Source organism: Molossus molossus, unplaced genomic scaffold (assembly GCF_014108415.1).
Source record: "Molossus molossus isolate mMolMol1 unplaced genomic scaffold, mMolMol1.p scaffold_m16_p_7, whole genome shotgun sequence".
Lineage (NCBI taxonomy): Eukaryota > Metazoa > Chordata > Mammalia > Chiroptera > Molossidae > Molossus > Molossus molossus.
Window position 1 is genome coordinate 110,828,203 of NW_023425401.1, and position 23,181 is coordinate 110,851,383.

Here is a 23,181-nt window from a genome sequence, read left to right on the forward strand (position 1 = left end):
AAACCCTATTTTGTTATAAGCCACTGGTTCTCAACCTTCCTAATGCCGCGACCCTTGAATGCAGTTCCTCATGTTGTGGTGACCCCCAATCATAAAATTATTTTTGTTGCTGCTTCATAACTGTAATTTTGCTACTGTGATGTCCTAGGCGACCCCTGTGAAAGGGTCATTCGACCATCAAAGGGGTTGAGACCCACAGAACCGCTGTTTCTAGGTGATAATTGTAGCATCATCTTGTGGAATGTATAAAGTATGCTGACGTAACCCACGTAGCTACAGTATCATGGGACCGGACGTGGACTGGAAAACATGACAGGCTTCTATGTGTCATGAGAAGTAGTACATTGTTAACTCTTTGTAGACTGTGCCCAGTGAAGAGTATATACTGTAATCCCCAGGACAACCAATAAAACTAAATGCAAAGAGCCCTGGCCGGTTTGGCTCAGCGGTTAGAGCGTCGGCCTGCGGTCCGGAGAGACCGGGTTCGGTTCCCGCTAAGGGCACGTACCTCGGTTGCAGTTTGTCTCCGGCCCTGGTTGGTCGTGCGGGTGGCAGCCACTCGATGTGTCCCTTTCACGTCGATGTTTCTCTCTTTCCCTCTCACTCTATCTGACCAAAAAAATGGAAAAATGTCCTCGGGTGAGGAAAAAAATAAATAAATAAATAATAAATAATAAATGCAAAGAAATTACAGCTAAAATAAAGGAAATTAAAACTATTCAACAATGACATGAAAGCCAGGAAACATGAAAGGGAGGGACAAGAAGTAGAGGAGACAAGTAGAAAACAAACTAAAAGCCAAAAACACAAAACAAAAAAGATAAACCCAGAGATACCCGTATTTCATAATTGAGCACAGGTGATACACCTACCAGGACAGACCATATCACGGGCCCCAAAATGTCCCCATTCTAAAAGACCGAAATCATGTACAGGCTAACCTTTGCTCCACTGAATTTAAATTAGAAATCTATGACAATAAGAGGGCCAGGGTTAACTTTACATATCTGGAAATTAAGCAACACGTTTCCAAATGATCATTGGGCCCCAACAGACCTGACAAGAAAAATCAGAAATAATTTGGACTGAATAGTAACGTCGTTCAGCCTGGCGATGTTTGTGAGAGGTAGCGAACCCCGTTCGTAGAGGGAAACGCGTATCTTGAATCGTGTTATTAGAAAAGATGGAAGACGCAACCGAAGATCTAATTTGTCACCTCAACAAACCAGAAAGAGGAGAGAAAATGAAAGTCTTCACAAGCAGAAGAAGGGAATAAAAAGGAGAAGGATGTAATTCTGTAAAGAGACCATGGAAAGGATGACACCTTTGGAATTCATCCAGTCTGCACGGTGTTTTTCGTTATTGTGTAAAATGCCTTTATCATCGGTCTGGCTCATTGTTGCCACCTTCGCGCAGAAAAATGGTACTTTTTCTTCTTCCCGTTTTGCATCCTGCCTCTCCTAACAATCCTATCTTCAGAGTTTCCCTTCATTCACGGTGTGCGTGCAAATGTGATGAGCCGTGTTTTATTCTTTTGCTAAGGGGATGATTGATCATACAAAGTATCAGTGTCACTGCAGATGATACAGTGTCGATATTCAAAGATCTCAGAGTAACAGCCCTGTTCCCCCGGGAGTAGCAAAATGAAGACAGGTTCGGGGATGCGGCTGTAGGTCTCTGTGTGCGCAACCACACGGGCGCCACCCCGAAGTTTCAGATATAAGAAATCGGTCCGGTTAGTGCCAGTTACCTCCCATCCCTTATGGTAGCATCTTCCTTAATCTGCTGTCTGTGCCCGCTCCATGTGTCCTACCCAAAAAAGATCTAGAATACTCTAAAACTGTGGTGAGTGTACGTGGCGTTTTGCACCTCAGTGTGTAGAAGAGGAGAGACGATTCAGAGATGAGCTTCACAGAATGTTATGTTAAGAGGGACTGAGTACATTTCCCCATGTTTTAAGGACCCTTTGATTAAATGCAGGATAGTTGTTTTTTGGTTTTTTTTTCAGAAGCAGTCCATTCATTTTCCCTCCGTGTCCGTCACAGGCTTGGTGAGTTCCTTGATGTCTCATGTTTCTTTTTTTCATTTCCTCTCTCGTAGATAAAGAATTCATCTACAGAGAGCAGAAAGGAAGTGTGATACTGTGGAATGTTGAAACTAATCTGTCTACAGTGTTAATAGAAGGCAAAAAAATTGTAAGTACTCATCATTGACCAGAATAATTTCCGTGGTCTCTCCTGCAAGTCAATAAAGCAGAAAATGACTTTGCGTTTCAACTTTCAGGAGAGCCAGACAGAAGCAATGAACTTGTAACACTCCAGGCTGAGCAAGGCTAGATAATGTGAAATTGAAACCGCACTAATTTAATCAGCTAAACGCCCGGTCCCTCCCAGTGTTCCGGAAACTTCTCTGCAGGTGTTGGAAGCAAACGTTGCAGATTGTATATAATTGAAAGATAAAGCCCCAAGGCTTCCCACATTTACAGGGCGTTGTAAGCAGGCATAGAAAATAGTTCAGGACTTGCTCCATCCCAAACTAACTCATCTCGGGGAGAGGGGGGTGACTGTGCTATCGGAGAAATTGGGGTATTCTTTCCCCCACTGAGTGCTAGGGGTGGAGTTCTTTCGACAGCTTGAGGAAAAGAATTTTCTGAGACGCTCGTGGGAGAAGGAGTGATTTTTATTTGCGTGGGTTTACATCCCTGGGTCTCCCAAGTCCCATCCCAGTCACAGGAGTGCAGCTGGGGTTTCAGCAGAGCTAGAAGCAAACCCAGGGTCCAGAGTGTCCGTCCACATTGCAGCCGGATCCACTTCAGCATCAGGCTAGGTGTGGTCCGTGAGTCCACCAGGTGTGGGGTTCGCATGGCCATGGGCCACATGGACGAATACAGGGGAGCCAAGAGCTCGAACCCCTGCAACAAGAGTCCCTAGAGAGCCAAGAGCAGGAAGTTCATTGTTCAGGAGATTAAATATCTCAAATTTCACGCCCTTGCAGAGGCCATGCCCACTCTGGCCAGTGACCTGTTCCCAGGTGTGACTGATAGGCAGGTGCCTTCCCAGTGTCACCCCAACTTGACGGGGCATGCGATGCATCTTTCTCCCCCGTGTTGGCCCCCCGGGGGGTGTAAAGTTGTAGCTTCCTGGTGAAGCTGCCCAAAGACACGCCTATAATATCCGGCCTCTCTTTTGCTTCTTTCTGGATATTAATAGCTGGTTCATTACAGTGGTTCTCGGTGGGGGTGGAAGAAGGTATATGGGGGTAAATGGTGATGGGAAAAATAAAATAAGGGAGAAACCCAATCTCTAACTGCACAGGGAATATTCACGTAGGCAGTGACTGCACTTACTCCAATGACGTAAGTCATGACCGTGCCTTATGGCAGGCACTTGGTCACCACCACGCCGTAATCTGGGGTGCCTGTCTTCCCAGAGACTGAAATGGTGTGAAGATGTGGAGTTTCTGTTCTGTTAAAGATATGTATTAAAAACATTGACCCTGGCCAGTTTGGCTCAGCGGTGAGAACATCCGCCTGCGGTCCAGAGAGACCCGGGTTCGGTTCCCGCTAAGGGCACGTACCTCGGTTGCAGTTTGTCCCCGGCCCTGGTTGGTTGTGTGGGTGGCGACCACTCGATGTGTCTCTTTCACATCGATGTTTCTCTCTCTCTGTTCCTCTCTCTCCCTCTCACTCTACCTGAACAAAGAATGAAAAAAAAAAAAAAAAAAAGATGTGGAGTTTCTGTTCTGTTAAAGATATGTATTAAAAACATTGACTGATGTCCTGGCCAGTGTGGCTCGGTGGTTAGAGCATTGGCCCACTCACCCAAGGGTCACGGGTTCAGTTCCCGGTCAAGGGCATGTACCTGGGTTGCAGGTTCAATCGCTGACTCCAATCAGGACACATGTGGGTGGCAACTAATCGATGTGTCTCTCTCACATCAATGTTTCTCTCTCTCTCTCCTTCCTTCTCTTCCTTTCACTCTGTCTAAAAATCAATGGAAAAAAAATATTCTTGGGTGAGGATTAACCAAAACAAAAAAACAAACAAACAAAAAAACCCATTGACTGAAGTTATGGATTCAAAGTCAATTTAAAGAGAATTAATTTTCTTTTTTTACACTATATTCATTCTCATTATTGGAAGGATGACATCTCCAAGGATAGGCAGTTGATCACATTCTTGTCCGATACGTTGGGGAAACTGAGGCATTTTCAAACTCCGGGCAGTCGTCACGCGTCTCTGGTGCACACGAGAAACGTAGAAATCCTCGGATTCTGGGATCTGGGAGTCACAGGAGACCAGAGGAAGAAAGTAGTCAGCTCTGAGGTTAAAAATAAAACATAATGAAATAAAAACTGTCCTGAGGTTCGGAACGGAACGCATCCTGCCCTTTACATAGACAGGCTGCTGGTACGAGGGGCCCGGCGAGCGGCACCCTGGGACAGTTCCCAAAACAATAGCTTCGTGGAATTCAGTCATTTTCTGCAAAGCGAGAACCAGAAAGAATGAATGTGTCTGCATTTTCGCGTTTAAAAAAAAAAAAAAAAGCATCTTTGGTCCAATGACTGCCCCGTGAAAATCTGATTCAACCCACTAAAAGTCCCGCAGCTGCAGAAATGGTTTTCTGATGGGAATGGAGCGGAGGGACCCTCCAGCCTCGCGCGCTGAGGGTACGTGCGTTTCGATGTCACAGGGAACAGGGTTGCTGGGGGAGCTGCTGTCCTTAGCGATGAAATAGGAGCCTGTGATCCCCCTTCTGTTTCTCCGATCAATAGCTCGTGACACCTCGTGTATTTTAACTGAAGTCGGTTTAGCCAAGTAAGGAGGCAGCGTTAGAAGCCGGGTCAGGAGGAGAAAGGGGGAAGACCTCCTCTTCCAAGTCGGGGGGCTGGCTCCGTAGAGGGTGGTCCTTCTCCTCTTAAAGTGACAGTCGTTGATTGAACAGCAAACACGGACAGCCGATCGGTCGGGTCCCGGCCGCACCGCGTGTGTCCTTCCCTCGAGGCCGTGTTTCCACACTCCTGTGACCAGACCTCAGAAGGAGGAGGGGGCACATCGTTTAGGGGCTGACACCCTGAATCCGAACACAGAAACCCCGGGTTCGGGGCATCATCCCAGCAGCCCAGGACACGGGTCCTCGGGGAGATGCGGCCAGCGTCTGTCTGCTCTCTGTGGTTTCATGGGAAGTCCCGAGAGAAGAGCCTGGGTCGTGGCGGCCCAGGGCGGGAGCCTCTGCCCCGGAGGACGGGGTGGGGGTGACCGTGACCTGGGCTGAGAGCCGAAGGGGATCCTGCCTCTCGTGTTCCGTCCTCTGGCCTTTCGATGACTCTCCAGGTGATCTCTGACTTGAATGCAGATGCTTGGAGATTGTGTGGATGCTGAGAGCCGCCCGGACCAGAGAGCTGAGCTGCCTGTGAGGCCGGCGGCCCTTGTGAGGCCTGCTGACCGTCTGAGGTGGAGAGCTGGGGACGAAGCAGGGAAGGTGGTCATCAGCAGAGTTTTTACATATTCCCTGCCACCGCCCGGCCGGTGCGGCTCCGCGGTTGAGCGTCCGCCCTGCACCAAGAGGTCGCCGGTTCGGTTCCCGGTCCGCACACATGCCCAGGCTGTAGGCCCAACCCCAGGAGGTGGCCAGTCGATGTTCTTTCTCATTGATGTTTCTGTCTCTCTCGCTCCCTCTCCCTTCCTCTCTCTCTAAAATCAATAAAGAAAAAAACAACAAAAAACATTTAAAAATAAAAATAAATAAATAAATATCTCCTGCCACCTGGACCTTTAGCCGCGGTCACCTGGGCGTGTCCCAGCCTCTCGCCGGCCGGCAGCTCCTGGGCCCCTCGGGCTGGCCCCCCGATGCTCTTCCCTGGCAGGCTCGAGGGAAGGGAGGCAGACACGGAGCCAGCCCAGACGGAAAGCTTGTAAGATCACTGATGATGTGGATGGCGGATTCGCACCAGGTGTGACCTGGGGACCCACCTGCCCAGGTGGTAACTGCCCTCCGCTCAGTAGTGAGAGGACCTCAGGCCAGTTGTACGAGCTCTGGCACCTCTGCGGTTCCCCTCGGGAGCGTTGGGAGGTCCGAGAGGGTGTATGGAGCATGTTGGAACGTGGACAGAAGTCACGTGGTCCCACGGTGTGCACCTGGGCCGCTCAGGGCTCAGGCAGGATGGGGGGGGGGGTTCTAAGCAGGAAGACCCCGAGGGTGACTGAGTCAGTGCAGCAGAGGGTGCAGTCTCCACCACCTCGATTTCGGCTCCCTCCCGACAGAAGTTGGGGTCAGGCTGCTACCAGATCTAGGCAGCGGCTTCAAGACTGCTAATTACAGCAAGGGGCACCCTTGGGAACAGGAAACGTCTAACTGAAACAAACTTTCACTTGAATTACGTGTCTGCTACCCCAGGCATGCCAGGACACCCCAATTTACTCTCACGTTTGAACATAATTTAAATGTCAAGCGATATACTATGTGTATGCCCCTGTAAGACTCTTTTGTCAAAAATTTGACAAATTAGAAAAAGGTCTTTGTTCTATTATGTATCCCATTTATTAGCCCATAAAAATGGAAGAGCTGATGCTCAGACTGAGTCTTTGGCTGTTTCGGCAATGGCTGTGCAGTTCCCGGTAAAGCACAAGAAATTTTTCTCTACAGAGTAGAATGCTGACTGCTGTCCTCCCTCCCTCCCTTCCTCTCTGTCTCCTTCCTTCCTTCCTTCCTTCCTTCCTTCCTTCCTTCCTTCCTTCCTTCCTCCCTTCCTCCCTTCCTCCCTTCCTCCCTTCCTCCCTTCCTCCCTTCCTCCCTTCCTCCCTCTCCCTCCCTTCCTCCCTGTCTCCTCCCTTCCTTCCTTTCCCTTCCTTCCTTCCTTCCTTCCTTCCTTCCTTCCTTCCTTCCTTCCTTCCTTCCTTCCTTCCTCCCTTCCTCCCTTCCTCCCTTCCTCCCTTCCTCCCTTCCTCCCTTCCTCCCTCTCCCTCCCTTCCTCCCTGTCTCCTCCCTTCCTTCCTTTCCCTTCCTTCCTTCCTTCCTTCCTTCCTTCCTTCCTTCCTTCCTTCCTTCCTTCCTTCCTTCCTTCCTTCTATTCTGTCTCTTTCCTTCTTTCTTTCTTGATCTCTCTGTACCTCTCTTTTCATTAGCAGCGTCTTTAAAATAGTCTGTGTACATCTTCCCAAGTGGAATTCTGTCTCATGGAGGCTGTAATTCTTATGGAAACGTGGCACCATCTCTCCGACTCTTCAAAGACGTGATAAGGGCAGAACTTCAGGAGGATGGAGTGTTGAAGATTTGGCTTGAGATTTGGGCGTTTAAAGATGGGATAGTCTCTGAGGATGAGATTATTCTAACTCTTCCTGACTTGGATGAAGGAACTAAGCGGACTGACACACTTTGGCTTGACCTTCACTTAATGGGTGTTGACCCAACAGGTCTGCTCAGAACAACCCATTGGGTTGACCTGTGCATGACATTCATGCTTTATATGCCCTTTCTATTGATAATGCCCATGGTGACAAGAAGTGGTAAAGCCAAAATCTGTCGTTCATTGTATCATTTAAAGTGTTGGGGTGTTCAGAAAGCACCTGTGGAGTTGTTCATGATGAATATGAATATGTGTGCCTTTTGACCCATTCCAGGGAATTTTTATAAGTAAATAATCTAAAAGGTAAAATAAGACACACCAAAAAACCCTGAATCTAGAGAAATAAGATGAATAAAAATAGATGACATACAATGTAGCTGAAAATAAGACTTATGAAGGCTATGCAGTAGTATGAACAATAGTTATAGTTACGATGTTATGTTAGATGAACACAGAAGAGGACCATGTGATACTTACACTTTAATTAGCAACTGTAAATTTCATCTGTGTGTATTGAAAAGGCTACAAAGTGAACACTGAACTGTGAAAAGAGCTCATCTTGGTGGGTGGTGAAATTCTGAATATTATTTTCCAGCGTGGTGATTTCCATAATGGCTGTTTCAATGCCACTTATTCAATCTTTTTAATCACATCTTAAAAAATTCAGCCTCGCATTTCAAAGAGATTAGACTTCCTCCAGGGACGAATATGTAAGAGCTGTAGACAGTTTGTAGAAATACTTAGAAGGGAAAACGAGTACATTTTTTTTTTAAAGCCTCCTGTTGTTAGGCTTATGTGAGTTTTCCTCTCTCTTCATGTCTGTACTTGTTATAATTACTAATCTACTTGTTTTAATTACATATTTAAATGACTAAATTAACATTTAAATAAAGTCTTTTGGTTTCTCCCTTGTTCCCCCTTTGATTTTACTTAATCACTAGACTGCAGAATTTGAATTTTCACCCCAGTCTCTAAAAATTCATGAATTCTGCCTCCTCACAGAGAGGGCCATCATGACAGTATCAGTAGACACATCCCAGACTCGAGGGAGAAGTGATGAGCCTGATTGTGCTGTGGAGGAATTTTAGGACAACCTGCTTAAGGGGCCCAGTGAAATGCCCACGGTCTCAGGTGGCATCATTAGCGGTTGACCCTCCACCCAGGAAAGTGACTTGTAATGATTTCTAAGGACAGAAAGTGGCACTCTTTGCTGGTTTCTGTTGGTCTTCTCTTTATATCAATACCGTTATTGACATTCTTGTAACAACAGAGGACCTGTTCATTCCTTTCTTCAGCAAACATTTATGGAGCCTCTATGATGTTCCAGGCGCTGCTGGGCACTAGGAACGCAGACATGACAAAAATTATAATTCTCTTTGTGACATTCGGTCCTGGTCATGAGAGTATAAGATGATCATAATTATCCTTCTTACACACACAATAATTATACAGAACAAAATATGGGGGGGGGGGCAGTTTTCATAGATTGCAAACCAGCCAATTAGGTCATACTTGTGATCCCTGGAAAAAAGGAGAATAAACTAAATGACTCCAGGTATCACCTGAGCTTTCTACTTGCAGGTCTTGGCTGAACTTCAGCACAAGGAAGAAAACGCAAGTCTTTCAGTTTTGCTGAGTTAAAGGGGCATTTCAGATTTCAAAGGAGAAACAGATGGCTACAATGTATGAGACACCGTATACAAGAGGAGGAAGTTAGAGAAATTGCATAGGGCTCCTTTGAGACTTTGGTTGATTGTTGGTCTTTATATCTATAAAGAGTGAAAACCACGAGGCATGACCAAATACAGTTCCGGGTAAAGAATGTTTACAGGATCCTGTAACAGGAAGAATCTCCAGGGTTCACAAATCACAGGAATCATCTGAGTTTCTCTGAGCCATGAGACATTAAGTGGAGACTTCAGCAAAGCCACCCCTTACAAGTGAGGCCCAGTTCCCTCGAAAATCATGGCTATGGAAGAATCGCCTCTTTTTAAAATATCTTTAAAACAAACTTTGAAAGAATCCAATTAATCCACAAGTAATTAACTTCCTGTCATAGACAGTCCAACTTTATTTGAAGGAACACCAAGAAATCCAAGATTCAATGAGAGAAAATTAAAAATATCTGGCATTAGTTTTGTTTTGTTTTTCCACCTTATGCAGAAGCAGGGAAATGTGACCTGTAATGAGGCTAGAAATCAGTCAATAGATGCAAACCCACAAATGACTGAAATAATAGGATTAGCAAAAAAATGCATTGAGACTGCTAACGTACATAGTGTATGTTCCAAATGCTCAAACACATGAAGGAAATCTGAACACAGTGGGAAAAAAAAGTTGAGGATTGTAAAACACCCAAGTAAAATTTCTGGAGATGAAAGATACGATAGAAAATTTTAAAAGGCAAGATTAACAGCAGATTAGACACCACAGAAGAAAAGCACTTTAATAACAATACAAACTGCCTAAAAATTTTAAACAAGATGAAACAAACAAACAAAAAAACAGAGGAAAAAATACATTTTATGGGGAAAAAACTTGAACCAAGCCTCAATGACTTAGTGGACAATATAAAGCATACTAATACACTTGTTATTAAAGTCCCAGAAAGAGAAGAGAGAAAAGAAGGCAAAAGAAACATTTGAAGAATGATGACTGGATTTTTACCAAATTTGATACAAGAATTCAAACCCCAACCATAATAACAGAAACACACACACACAAAAGCATATTACCATCAAGTTTTGGAAAACAGTGAAAAATACACTTGAATAGCCGCAGAAAAGCAAACATAAGAAAGACAGCAGACTCCTCAGCAAACACTGCAGCCTAGAAGACAGTGGAATGACGTCTTTAAGATTCTAGGAGGAAAAAAAATTGTCAGTTTAGACTTTTATATACATCAAAAATATCTTTTAAAAAAATTAAGAACTTTAAAATCTGCCCTGGCCGGTTTGGCTCAGCGGTTAGAGCATCGGCCTGCGGTCCCGAGAGACCCAGGTTCAGGTCCCGCTAAAGGCATGTACCTCGGTTGCAGTTTGTCCCCGGCCCTGGTCGGTCGTGCGGGTGGCAGCCACTTGATGTGTCCCTTTCACATCGATGTTTCTCTCTCTCTCTCTCTCTTCCTCGCTCTCCCTCCCACTCTACCTGAACAAAAAATGTCCTCGGGTGAGGATAAAAAAAAAAAAATCTTAAGAGAATTCCTTGGCCACGCAATACATCAGCAACCCCGCCCGTAGATACCTATTCTATGAAAAAGTAAGCACACATACATACACACACAGTAAAGATACATGGGTGAGGGTCTTTAATGCAACATTATGTATAGTAACAGCAGACTGGGAGCATATCACAGTCAATCCTCACTACTGACAGCTTCGGCATTTGCTAATTCATCTGTGTGCTAGAACTTATTGGTGACCCCACATTAATACTCACGGTGCTTTTGCAGTCGTTCTTGGACATGTGCAGAGTGGCACAATTTGAGTTGTCTGCTGCCTTCTGGTTCCAGCCCTCATACTGCAAACAAGTCTTTGGGGGGGGGGGGAGTCTACATGGTACCCTGTTTTTCACATTTTTGTGGGCTTTTTTGTTGGTAATTATGCAGTTTAAGATGGCCCCCAGAAATAATGCTCAGTGTTGTCCAAAGCGTGAGAAGGCTGTGCTGTGCCTTATCATGTGTTAGATAGATGAGCTTTGCCTAGGCATGCAGCACAGTGCTGCTCACCGTGAGGGCACGTCCATGAATCGACAATATAGATTCAACGAGAAGTCTTTAAACAGAAGCACACAGCAGACAAGGTTATATGTTAATTGGTTGACAAAAATATGGTGACCAGAGGCTCCTAGGAACCTAGCCCTGAATTTCCCTTAGGAACGCTACTCACTAACTCAGTATTTTTGGAGACTTTCTAGATCATAACTGCCATGAATAGCAAGGATCTTCTGTAACTACCCTTTGGCACAGGCTGAGTGAATAAATGAAGATATAGCCACACCACAGCCTGTTTGGCAAGCTTTAAAGATCATTAATTCAAGCTAAAGCAGTTGCTTTAAAGTCATGCTCCATTTTTGTTGCGTGAGAAAGAAAACTACAGTGAGATGTGGGGCTGATGTCGTTTTCAGCTGTGGTCACACATCCTTGTTTGCTTGTGAGACCCTGTATCGAGGGATACACACCAGGCTGACAACTCAGGTCTCTTTCAGGCAGGTGCGGGCATCTGCAAGTTGGAGGGAAACAGCACTTTTCATTAAGTTATTTCTGAAAAATTACCTATGCAGCATGAAAAACATGAGAGTCCTCTACACACTGACTGGCAGATCGCGGTCGGTCCGTGATGGTGAAGGAGCAAGTTACACACCAGTGTGTAGAGGTGACTAGTCGAGGGGAGGTCTGCGCACTGTATGCTTCGCAGAGTGAGAACGAGCAAAGGAAGAGGAGCTAGAGGCAGAGGGAGCTTGGGAGTCTTGTGGGAGAAGGTTTTTGGTTTTCATGTTTATTTCTATTGGTTTGTTTCAGTAGATGCAGTAAGTGTTATTTTGTTGACATTGGAAAACATACAAATAAAATGGGGGAACGCATCAATTCACTGACTAGGATGAAGTTAACCAAAGGTCATAGCCATTTTTTTGTTGTTGTTAGTCCTCACCTGAGGATATTTTTTTTATTGCATTTTAGCGAGAGTGGGAGGGAGGGAGGAGGAGAGAAGGAGAGACAGAGAGAAACATTGATGTGAGAGAGACGCATCGATTGGCTGCCTCCCGCATTGCCCAATCAGGGCTGAGGATCAAACCTGCAATCCAGGTAAATGCCTTTGACTGGGAATCAAACCCGAGACCCTTTGGTGCACGGGCCGACGCTCTAACCACTGACCCACACCAGCACAGACATTAGCAAGGTGGCCGCATACTCCTTTGGTCGGCGAGTCTTCTAGCCGGCAGAGCATCCCTCCAAGATTCCGAGTTATGTTTTATGTGACGCTTTAAAACCCTCCATTCTTTTCTCTTTTAGGGATCTTTGCGAGCCATCAGATACGAAATATCTCCAGATAAAGAATATGCACTTTTCTCCTATAACGTGGAGCCCGTGAGTACTGCGTTTTTCTGCCTGTCAAAGAATTGTTTCTCTAGTCTGATGCCTTGTGAAGTATTTTTCCTTGAATCTTCATGCTTAGCGATCTTTGAGCCACACTGCCACCTAGGAGAAAGGGATGAAAATGCCTTTGATGGGGGGAAAAATCACTCTTTATAGGGTCTATTTTAAAGGATTTTCTTGAAGAGGTGGTGAGAAGTTGTCTTTTGGTAGAGATTTATCTTAACCTGTTGTGCAATTGATGTTTTGCATGTCCTTAATCCTACCATCAATTTCATCCCCAGAACTAAAAGCAGTGAGCAGTTTTCCCCAACCCGAAATAAAATGCTCCCTAGCGCCTCGCCATCACAGTCTTCTAGAAATAAGTCGCACGACCCCTTTCCTCCTGTGTCATCCCTGTTTTGAGCACTTCATCCACGAGCCTCCCGTAAAACGTCTCCAAAATTGCCCGTAAAATCTCATCCCAGGCTTGGGGGCAGCTCACTAGCTCTTCCTTGCTCCCTTTCTCTTTTCCTTTAACATCGTCATATTTTCCAATTAATTTCGGCTCTTTCATTTCACATGAGGAGCCAGAAGGTGAGATGTGTTTGTATCCGTGAGGCAGATGTTCCGCGGGTAAGAGATTAGCGGCTGTAGAAAGGTGTGTTCGTGGAACTTTATTTCCTGGCAAGCAGAATGTGGACTTCCACCACCTTGATCGTCCTCCGGAGACCCCTCTGAGCAGGGCTCCTGCCGCGTCCGTGTGACAGGCAGGCCCCTGCACCGGGATTCGGGTGTTCAGGTCGGAACAGCCCCGGGTGAGTGTCAGCTCCGTCCCCAGGCCCCCCATGGGCGAGCTTGTTGGCTTCCATCCCTTCCCAGCACCCGGAGATGCAAGTCCGATTCGAGGGTGTTTCAGAACTTCTTTTCAAAGCGACACCTGGGCTATTTATTGGACACTCCGATGTTACTGCTCTCGGTGCAGGTCTGTTCTCTGTCTGCAGTTTCCCACGTTCTGGGTTGCTGCTGTTGTTTACGTCCATTATATAAAGGTGTTTTATTTCCTCCACGCAAATTCTTTGGTCACCTCTGTCTGCCTGACTGGAGGACGTGAATGAAGATAGACTGAAAGGCACTGGGTAGCCCTGGGGTCCTGCCGACCCCACACCGGGCCCCGTACTCGCCTCTTCGAGCTCCGAGCGCACAGACCTGGTGTGTGTGGATGACAGAGCATTTCATCTCCTTCCATCACCCTTGGAAACTACCAAAAATGTGACATCCACACCTGAATGTAAGAGAAAAACAACTCAACGGGTGTTTGAAAGAACTTCGTAGGGATAGATGACAGGTTAGTTCTCGGGTGCTCGGGGGGACGGACACAGCCACCACCTGAGTGGGAACATCATAGACGGGTGTCCGGTCGTCCCCCTCGAGGACCTTCTGCTAATGGGAGCGCCCCAACGGCAGGGTGAGTGACCTGGTTGGGTAATGAGCGCCCCGGAGAGACGCCTTCAAAACCCAGTTTTATGTTTGTTCTCCGACGTCCGGTGGCAGAGTCCCACACCTGCCCTTGCGGACGGAGCCTGGTGATCTGATCCGGGAATCTGGGGGTTCTCCTTCCTCCTCTCCAAGTCGCGTCCGAACGAGCCCCCTGGGACCTCATTACCGCTGAGGACCGTTCGGGGAAAGACTGTTCGGCTAAACATGCGGCTTCGCCATAGAACCCCGGCTGGGAACGGAGCCTTCTCGCTAGACGGCGGGCGTCGGCCCCCGGAGGAACACGGTGTGGTTTTTCCCACCTGAGGGGAGATGTAAGAAGTCTGGAGAGGATTTAGCGAGTGACAGCGTGATCGAAGTACTGAGGATGTGTGCTGTGTAAAAATGAAAATCTGCAGCAACAGGTACTTTTAACCTGAATCAAGACGTAACTCTCGCCCTGACTGGGTGGCTAGGTTGGCTGGAGTGTTATCCTGTACACCGAAGGTTGTGGGTTCGATTCCCAGTCAGGGCACATACCTAGGTTGTAGGTTCAATCCCCGATCAGGGCACGTACAGGAGGCAACCAATCCATGTTTTTTTCTCTCTCTCTCCCTTCCTCTCTCTCTAAAAATCAATAAAAACATAACCTCAGGTGAGGATTAAAAAAACGAATTATATATATATATATATATATATATATATATATATATATATATATATATATAAAGAAATAACTCTTCATAGTTTTCAAGTCCTGAGCAGTGATCATGTAAATGACCACCCAAGTGTCCTGTTCGGCTGGGGGGGAAATAGAGCAGAAAAGGCTTGGGATTCGGAAGGAACAGCTGGGATTCATGTTCAGATCAACGTCCTAATCAGATCAACTAAAACACAGACATCCCCAGGAAAAGGGGGTTGGTCTGGGACTGGTTCTGGGGGAAGGGAGGACCCCAGAACTTCTAAGTCTGTCTTTGGAGTCTGTACAATTATCCCTGGGTATTAAAACAATAAAAAAATGTTTTGCATTCAGATAAATTTGAGAACTCCAGACAAACAAAGTTAAATATGTTTTTGGGTTTTTTTTGTATTTGGTTTTTTTACTGCGGGATTTTGGGAAGGTTTTTATCTGGCCACGAGGGTTGTGCGGCGTTTTCCAGACAGGTGTTTCAACAGGTGATTCCTGTGTAATTGTAACAGCACAGGGATCTCTCCCCTCGGATCCTTGCTGATCACACCCTTTCCTGGGCATTTCCAAGGCAGCTAGGATGCTTCGTTTCTACGAACGGATTCAACGTTTCATCCAGAAGACAATCGTAAAATATATGTTTGTATCAACGAACACTCCAACTGCTAGGTGCCTGTCACTTAATAGGATACTTGTCTCGTGGACAATAAAACGTCCGTATACGAGGCTGCCGTTCCAAGTGGGAAATCCAAAGAGTCACATTGCATCAGGAACATGGCCATCCTCCCCTTCGGGGTCTCTCTGCGGCCGGCCCAGAGGTGGACGCCAAACAGCCCAGCCTCACGTGCTCACCAGCATCTCTGACCTGGGTCGTCGGTGAACTGCTCCTATTCTGGGTTCCAGGATGCCTGGTTCTTGTAGCTTTAGAAGGGGGAGAATATTAGGTCCCTGTTGGAGGAAGCCCCGGGCGTCTTTGGAGACTGACCGCCTTCACTGTGCCCACAGTCAGTGGTCTGGCCGTAAGGACTAGTGTGCTGTTCGGTTGGGATGTGACACCAGGTGGAGCCAGAGACGATGGGTCTCTGGGCTCTTGAGCATGATGTTGGAAGGTTCTGGTTCTCCCCGGTTCCATCCTGACCCCCCTGGGGTGTTAGCCAGCTGTCTCTTTCCGCAGAATGTCACCGGGGTCTCCAGGGCCCTCACACTAGCTCTTAGCCTAGTTAATCAGAGCTGTGCAGCGGGAAGTCATCCTTACCCCAGCTCTGATTATTGAGACTTTGCTAGCCTTAGTCATTAACTTCGGACTTACGCCATGACCTTGTAGAATAGGTTATTTGTTTCTTCTTCTTTTGTTTTGTTCATCGTCACCCCAGGATATTTTCCCATTGGTTTTTAGATAGAGTGGAAGAGAGGGAGGGAGAGAAACATCGATGTGAGAGAGACACATCGACCGGTTGCCTCCTGAACAACCCCATACGGATCTGGGGATCAAACCTGAAACCCAGGTACATGCCCCTGACCGGGACTCAAACCCGAGACCCTTCCGTCTGCAGGCTGATGCGCTGACCGCTGAGCCAAACCAGGGCCAGGGTATTCTTAACCCTCTACCTCGGACTTGGCATTTAATAGCCTTCAGCTCAATGAAAGACGTAGGTTTTCTCTTGAAACTAAACATCAGTGGGCCTCGCTGAGGGAATAACTTATGTATTTCTAAAAAAACAACAACAACAACAAAAAAGATGGTTTATCAACTAAGTCAGATTTTCATCATAATTTTTAAGTAAAAGTTGTATGGACTTTGTCCCTGCGTCAACTGCTCAGAATCGCCCGCGTTTATTGTCCTGGGGTCTCGGATGCACCGGGAACGTGACGGACAAACATTTTCTCCACTCGTGAGCCAGAGGCTCTCACACGGTGATAGAGTAATCTCATCTCACAGAGCCCTTCGTCGACGGAAAGGAGAATCTGCAAGTAAAATCTGCCCGTGTGTCTCGGTTCACCCGAGTCTGTTTTTCGCTGTCCACGGGGTGCTTGGCCCTGGGTTTGCTGCTTGTTTCTGTCTAACACGGTCCAGGTCTCTGCCCCAGCCTCTGGCGGCCACTGGCCGTCTGCTGTGTCCTCAGCTGGTAGGAACGTCACCCACCTCTGCCTTCATCTCCGCGTGGCGTCTCCCTGGGTCCTGAGTCGCTGTGTCCAATTTTCCCCTTTTATAAGGACACCAGTCATGTTGCACCAGAACCCTCCCGAATGACCTCGTTTTAACTTGATTATTTCTGTAACGCCCTTGTCTACAAATAAAGTCACATTCTGAGGCCCCCGGGGTTAGGGCTCCAACATATCTTTTGGGGGAGACCACAATCCAACCCCTCACCAATCCTTAAGGGAAAAAGATAGCAAGTTTGGTCATTGTTTTCTGTTCAAACTCCTTTTAAAACAGTGAGTTTCTGCCCTGGCCAGTTTGGCTCAGCGGTTAGAGCGTCGGCCTGCGGTCCGGAGAGGCCCGGGTTCGGTTCCCGCTAAGGGCATGTACCTCGGTTGCAGTTTGTCCCCGGCCCTGGTTGGGTCGTGTGGGTGGCAGCCACTCGATGTGTCCCTTTCACATTGATGTTTCTCTCTCTCTCTCTTCCTCTCTCTCCCTCCCGCTCTATCTGAACAAAACAAAAACAAAAACAAAAATGTCCTTGGGTGAGGATAAAAAATAAAATAAAATAAAAGTGAGATTTTGTTTGCCCAGCGCCGATGAGAGGCCGCGCTGTCCGTCGGTCTCCACCGCGGTGCCTGCGTTTCACAGGTACACGTCCTCTTCAAGTCCCAAATTTTGTAGCAAGAAGCAGGCAGGGCTGAGCCGACACTTCTCGGTGAGGTCGCGGCCGCGTTCCGGAAACCGGCTGACAGGAGCAGCGTGGCGCTCGGTGGCGCCGTGACCCGTGCGCGGCAAACACTGCTTCCAGCCGACGTCGCCGGTGGCACAGCCCCTGGAGCCGTGGCCCGGAGCCGAGCACGGTGACATCGCCTGCCTTCCACCCGGCAACCACGTGCTTGCCATGGCGCTGATTCCAAGAACAAAACCCTGGTGCGTGAGATCAGCAGGTTTGAAATAGATTGCCCGGCTCTGACGGGCAAGGGCCGCGCTCGCCGGGGACCGTCGCACAGTTGCAGCCCAGCCTCGCCAGACCTTCTGTCATCCGGAGGGGAGCGCGGAGACAGGCCAGCTGCCCGGCTCCCGGCCACGCCCTGGCACTGACTGCGCCCCGCGGTGACGGGAAGAAGCCAGAACGATCGATCGGCTGGCGTCTTTACGTGAGCGAGGAGGCTGGGGGAGGTCTGGGGGTCCTGATGTCTCACAGGGCTCGGCGTCATTGTCCCTGCAGAACACGAGTCCAGCCGTGTGCGGCATTACCACCAGCCGCATGGAGGCTGCGGAGGAAAATGGATTATCATCTTCAAATATGGGGGAGAAAGGAGCCCAGTCCTGGCCGGTTTGGCTCAGCGGTTGGAGCGTCAGCCGGAGGACCAGAGAGTCCCGGGTTCGGTTCTCACTAGGGGCACATACCAAAAAAAAAAAAAGAAAGAAAAAGGAAAAAAACAGAAAAAACAAATTAGTCTGACACCACAGACGGTCCCTGGGGTGCCCACCGGCGCAGATGGAGCCCAGACGGGAATGAGATGACCTGTGAGCCATCAAGTTGATAAAAGGCTGTCGGTCGAATCGGGCTTTAGGGACCAACCCATGAAACCGCCCCCGTGGGGCTAATGGTCGGTGTTACCATGGGCCCTGGTGTCAACGCATTGGAGAGTGGCCTCCGTTTGAGATCAGTGTTGGGTGCCCCTGGAGACTAGGTGGGTCTGTCTCCTCCTTGGTCAAGTTTCATAGCAATAATGGATTTCTCACCGAAGTCAAGGTTCTAACGCCACCCACCAGCTTGATTCCCGTGATCTCTGGTACGTGTGGACTGTTCTGAAATTATATTCTGTTCCTTCCACACACCACGCTTTTTCTGTGTTGCTGGTGTTTCCCTTCATTGCATTTGTGGGCGGGGCAGGCGGGGGGGCATCGATCCCGTGTTCCTGGCTGCTCTTTCCGCCCCATCATCTCCGGGCTCATGTCCTGTGTCCTCGCTGTCTAGTATTTCAATTCTACCCTGTGTGACCTGTCTGTGACGAGTCCCAGTGATTGCTACTGCTTTACACGCGCCACTTGGCCTGACCTGAGTTTTCAGTCACTTCCTTGCTCCCACAAACAGCTGCGCCTCGTTCCTGCCTAGGCTGCGTCGTTGCTGCCGGGCACCTGGGCGACCGTCTGCGATGACAGATGACTTCGCTTCTCTGTTTGGCCGTCATCATATAGATAATAGTCTGGCTACAGTATTAGGTTCCTTTTTCTTCCAGTTTTGAAGATGACAATCCATTTTTCTCCCGAGCCTCTCTCGTTGCTGCCGATCGTGATCTGCGTACGCTCTGACTTTCGCTCTGCGGGAACCCTGTTCCCCAATCGCTCCTGCACGCACCCCGCGTGTTCACTGTGATTTATGGGCGTGCGGACCTATTTTATTTACCCTGCTCCCAACTGGTTATGCTCCTTCGGTCTGAGGAGCCACGTTTGAAGTCTGAATGAATTCATACCACATTCTCTTTATTCGGAAAGAAAAAAAAAAATGCCTTCTCCGTTTTGTTTCTTGCTGGAATGTCTCCGGTGGGTATTGCTTTCTTCTATCACCTTATGTCTTTCACTGTCTGTTTCTGTCTCATTATCTCCCAAGGCTACATGGTGTGCCCTTTGCTCGTGTCCAGTTTATCTGTGTCATTGTAACTCTGTTTCATCGGTTGCACAATGGGCCCGTGAGCTTTTTTATTTCAGTGGCTACCAGTTGTGTCATATCTAAAAGTACCGTTTGGGTCTTTTTAAAAGCTTTTAGGTGGAGGGGGAGGATCGCAGGAATCGGCCCTGACTTCTCTGTTGTTGTTGTCAGTTCTCACTCCAAGATCTTTTTCTCCCTTGATTTTTAGACAGAGTGGAAATGGAGGGGGAGGGGGAGAACGAGGGAGAGAGACATGACGTGAGAGAGACACATCAATCTGTTGCTTCCTGCACACGCCCCGCCCAAGGCCAGGGATCGAACCTGCAACCCAGGTGCGTGCCCTTGACCAGGAATCAAACCCACAACCCTTCGGTTCACGGGCCAACGCTCTAACCACGGAGCCACACCATCCTGGGCGTGGTATCAGTCTTCACTTTTCATAGATCCATTGTTCTGTTCGCCCCGGCGTTTTTCCAGAGATTATTACTGCTTTTTCCATTCTCTTTGGAAGTCCAAAGGAAGCCTTGGGGCCTCCGTCTCCCACACCGGACACAGCTGTACAAAGCTCCCATCCGTCCCTCCGTCCCAGGGTTTCTTTGCTCGGCCGCGATTAATTGAGCAGTTGCCCTGCTGCAGGTGGTGATTCAGGTGCTGCCTGGACAGTAGTGAGCGGAAGAGACAGCCTGCCCCCTGGAAGAGAAAGACAGTCCTGTCCCTGCCTGTGGGCCCGTAACCCACTCAAGAGATGAGAGTGGGAAGTGGCCCGTGTGAGTCTGGAGGGAGGGGGGCCGATGCGACCTGCCACCCTCTAGAGGCAACAACAGGCATTGCAGGTCCAGGGTCCCAAAGGGCCTCATCTCACTGAGACTTGACATTGAATCTTGACAGTTCAGGACAATGTTTCCAGTCCTGGCATTTCAGGGGAGAAGGAATGAACGAGGACCCCGAGGTGATAATATACCCAGCCTTCCGTGGGGCACCAAGCCTGGCCGGCGCCCGGGAGGGGGGCGAGCCGAAGCCAGGCTGAAGTGAATTGCTTGCTGCTAGCAGGGGCCGACCTTGACAATGACTTTGTCCCTTCCTGCAGCGGGGTGCCTGCTGTCTAACTGAAAATCTCTCCTCCGAGTTCAGCAACGACACTGGGTTTCTCCAGCCGGAATCTGACCTGTGAAATTAACACTGTGGGGGGGGGTAGGTCAAGTCTTCTCTGGAAACCAAGTGACATCTATTCTACTTATATTTTTATGTTATTTGTGTCTGTGCACTGGTGTGTGTGTGTGTGTGTGTGTGTGTGTGTGTGAGAACTTGCTTCCATTTGCCATTCTGTTAGGTTCTCTTTTTCCTGAATCCACACTGCTTTTCAGTCTTTTCCACCCATCGGACACGTCCTGTCTTAGTTCAAGTCCCGCAGCCTGTGGGGCACTGGGTTTTCCCTTAGTGGACTGTACTTCCCGGTGCCCAGCCTCCGCCTGTGGGAGAAATGGGCCCCGAGTCACCTCTTCCCCGGTTCCTCCAAGCTCCGAATCCGCGTGGCCCCGTAACCCCAAGCTGGCCACCAGGGAGATTCCCCGGCTAACCCGCCCGAGACGAATTTCTCCTGCCATTCCATTAACGGTAGGCAGATCGCCGTGGTGGCCACAACGATCTGTCGCTTCCTGACTTCCGGCTCCCAGGTGTCCCCTAGACGCCCCGATGCACGTCCAGCCTGGCGGGAGGGGCTGCGATCCTTCCGAAGGGAGACTTCTGGTCATTCCGATAAACGACGCGCCTTTCCCACGCACCCAGCTCTCCCTCGGGCCACGCGCCGGATGAGGGCAGAAGGAGTCTCGTCTTGGTGTCCAGTGTCGGCAGGAACACTCCACACGAAACACAGGCTCAGGGAATGTCTGTAGCCCCCACTCCTGAAATTACCACCTGGACCTCTTTCCATGAGAGAGACTCTCTTGGTTCTAGAAATGTTCTAGCCTCCTTGTCTCTCTCAAACACCCCGGAGGAGCTCATTTTCACTCCCACTCAGGGGCCGGCCGTCACCCCCAGAGGCGCTGTACCCCGTCTCCACCAGTGCTTTACCCTGCAGGGGACACGGCTCTTCGTTACGTCAACTTGATACTGAGATCACTGTAGGGTCACACGCTGTCGTGAGAAATCCTGCAGAGAGGTCCCTTACAGTTTGCCCAGTTCCTGCTCATGGGGGCATCTTGTAAAACTCAAGTATGGCCCTGGCTTGTCTGGCTCAGCAGTTAGAGCGTCAGCCCGCGGACTGAAGAGTCTCGGGTTCGATTCTGGCCAAGGGCATGTACCTTGGTTGCGGGTCAGTCCCCAGCCCTGGTCGGGGTCGTGCGGGAGGCAACCAGTCGATGCGTCTCTCTCACGTCGATGTTTCTCTCTCTCCCTCTCTCCCACTTTATCTGAAAATGTATCTTCGGGTGAGGGTTAAAAAAAAAAACAACTCAAGTACAATATCACAACCAAGACTGACACAGATGTTCATTCACAGGTCTATTCACATTCCGTCAGTTATGAGAGAGAGAGAGAGAGAGAGAGGAGAGAGAGGAGAGAGAAGAGAATTCTCTGCTGTCTGACCACCGGGGTACAGCTGTGTGGTGTTGTCAGTGGAGACACAGAACAGCTGGACAGGGAGCTGCCCACCGGCTCCCCCTGACCCTCCCTAACTCCTGGTGACCATCCGTCTATGGTCAGCCTCTAAAATGTTGTCATCTCAGGAGGGCTCCACCAACAGAATCACAGTCTGTACCATTCAGGTGGCGTTTCCGACTTGGCCGTCCCCGGGGGTCCGAGCTGCCAGGCGATGTCGTCCATTCCTTGGTCGGAACAGGTTTCAGCGGAGTGGCGGCCTGCAGCGTGGCTTGGCCCGTGGACACCGCGTTGTTCCGTTTGGGGCTGTCACGGGGCAGGCGGTTGGGAGCGCAGCTCCATTTCTCAGAGATCAGAGTCTAGGAATTCCTGGCTGCCATGGCAACCGGGCTGCATCCGTGAGAAACTGCGGCTGTTTCCAGGAGGCAGGGACGGAAGAGGGGCTGGGCGTCTACATCCTCTCGGGTCGGGTCGTGGCTCCGTTCCAGCCCCAGGCGTGTGTGGTGGCCTTCACTGGACTGGGGTGGTGCTTCCCTGTGCGCCCACCCACACCAGGGAGCTGGCATCGGAGTCGCGGTGACCCCACTGGATGGACATCGGTGGCTCCTGTGATCAGAGGCTATTCAAGGTCACCAGGCTGACCGGGGGAGCCCTGCCTTCCGGACTCACCATCTCAGGTGCTCCCAGTCGGGCTCACCTTCCGACCTCAGAAAGCTGTGATCCTTCAAATAGACTCGGAACAGACTGGGCAGCCCCTTCCCCATTCCACCCGGAGTGGACGTCAGGCTGAGGCTGGGAGCGGGGGAAGGGCCGGGCGTGCCCACCCGGGCCCAGGAGCAGGGGACCCGCCAGGACAGGCGTCCTCTTCATCGGCCTCCCTGAGCTCCTGCCCGTCCTCCGCCCACCTCGCCCACCAGCACCTCCGGCCTCACTGGCCTCCTCTTCCCTCTTCAACCCTGGGTCTCTGCCCTCTGCTGGGCCCCCTCCCGTCCACCTCGTCCTCGTGGCCTGTGCCCCCTTCTCTCTTCAGCTCAGCAGGCGGCCGTGGGGCTCCCGGGGCTCAGCCGCTGTGACTTGTTGGTTCTGCCGGGTCGTAGTGTCCTGCTGCGGGGACCTGAGGCGAGCCCGTGAGCACGCAGGGAGGGGCTCCGAGTGCGCGGAGGAGCGAGGAGGGGGCCCCGCTCCTGAGCTCGGCTGCGGCTCTGGTC

The 23,181-nt window shown here is 49.5% G+C and overlaps 1 protein-coding gene across 1 annotated transcript in view; it reads left to right on the forward strand.

Moving 5' to 3' along the window:
* DPP6 (dipeptidyl peptidase like 6) overlaps positions 1 to 23,181 on the forward strand; it is a 404,487-nt gene that overhangs the window by 246,040 nt on the left and 135,266 nt on the right. Inside the window, exons 4-5 of the mRNA XM_036246681.1 lie at positions 2,101 to 2,195; positions 12,356 to 12,430. Of these exons, the coding sequence (XP_036102574.1) occupies positions 2,101 to 2,195; positions 12,356 to 12,430 (170 nt within the window). The remainder of the gene's footprint in view (positions 1 to 2,100; positions 2,196 to 12,355; positions 12,431 to 23,181) is intronic.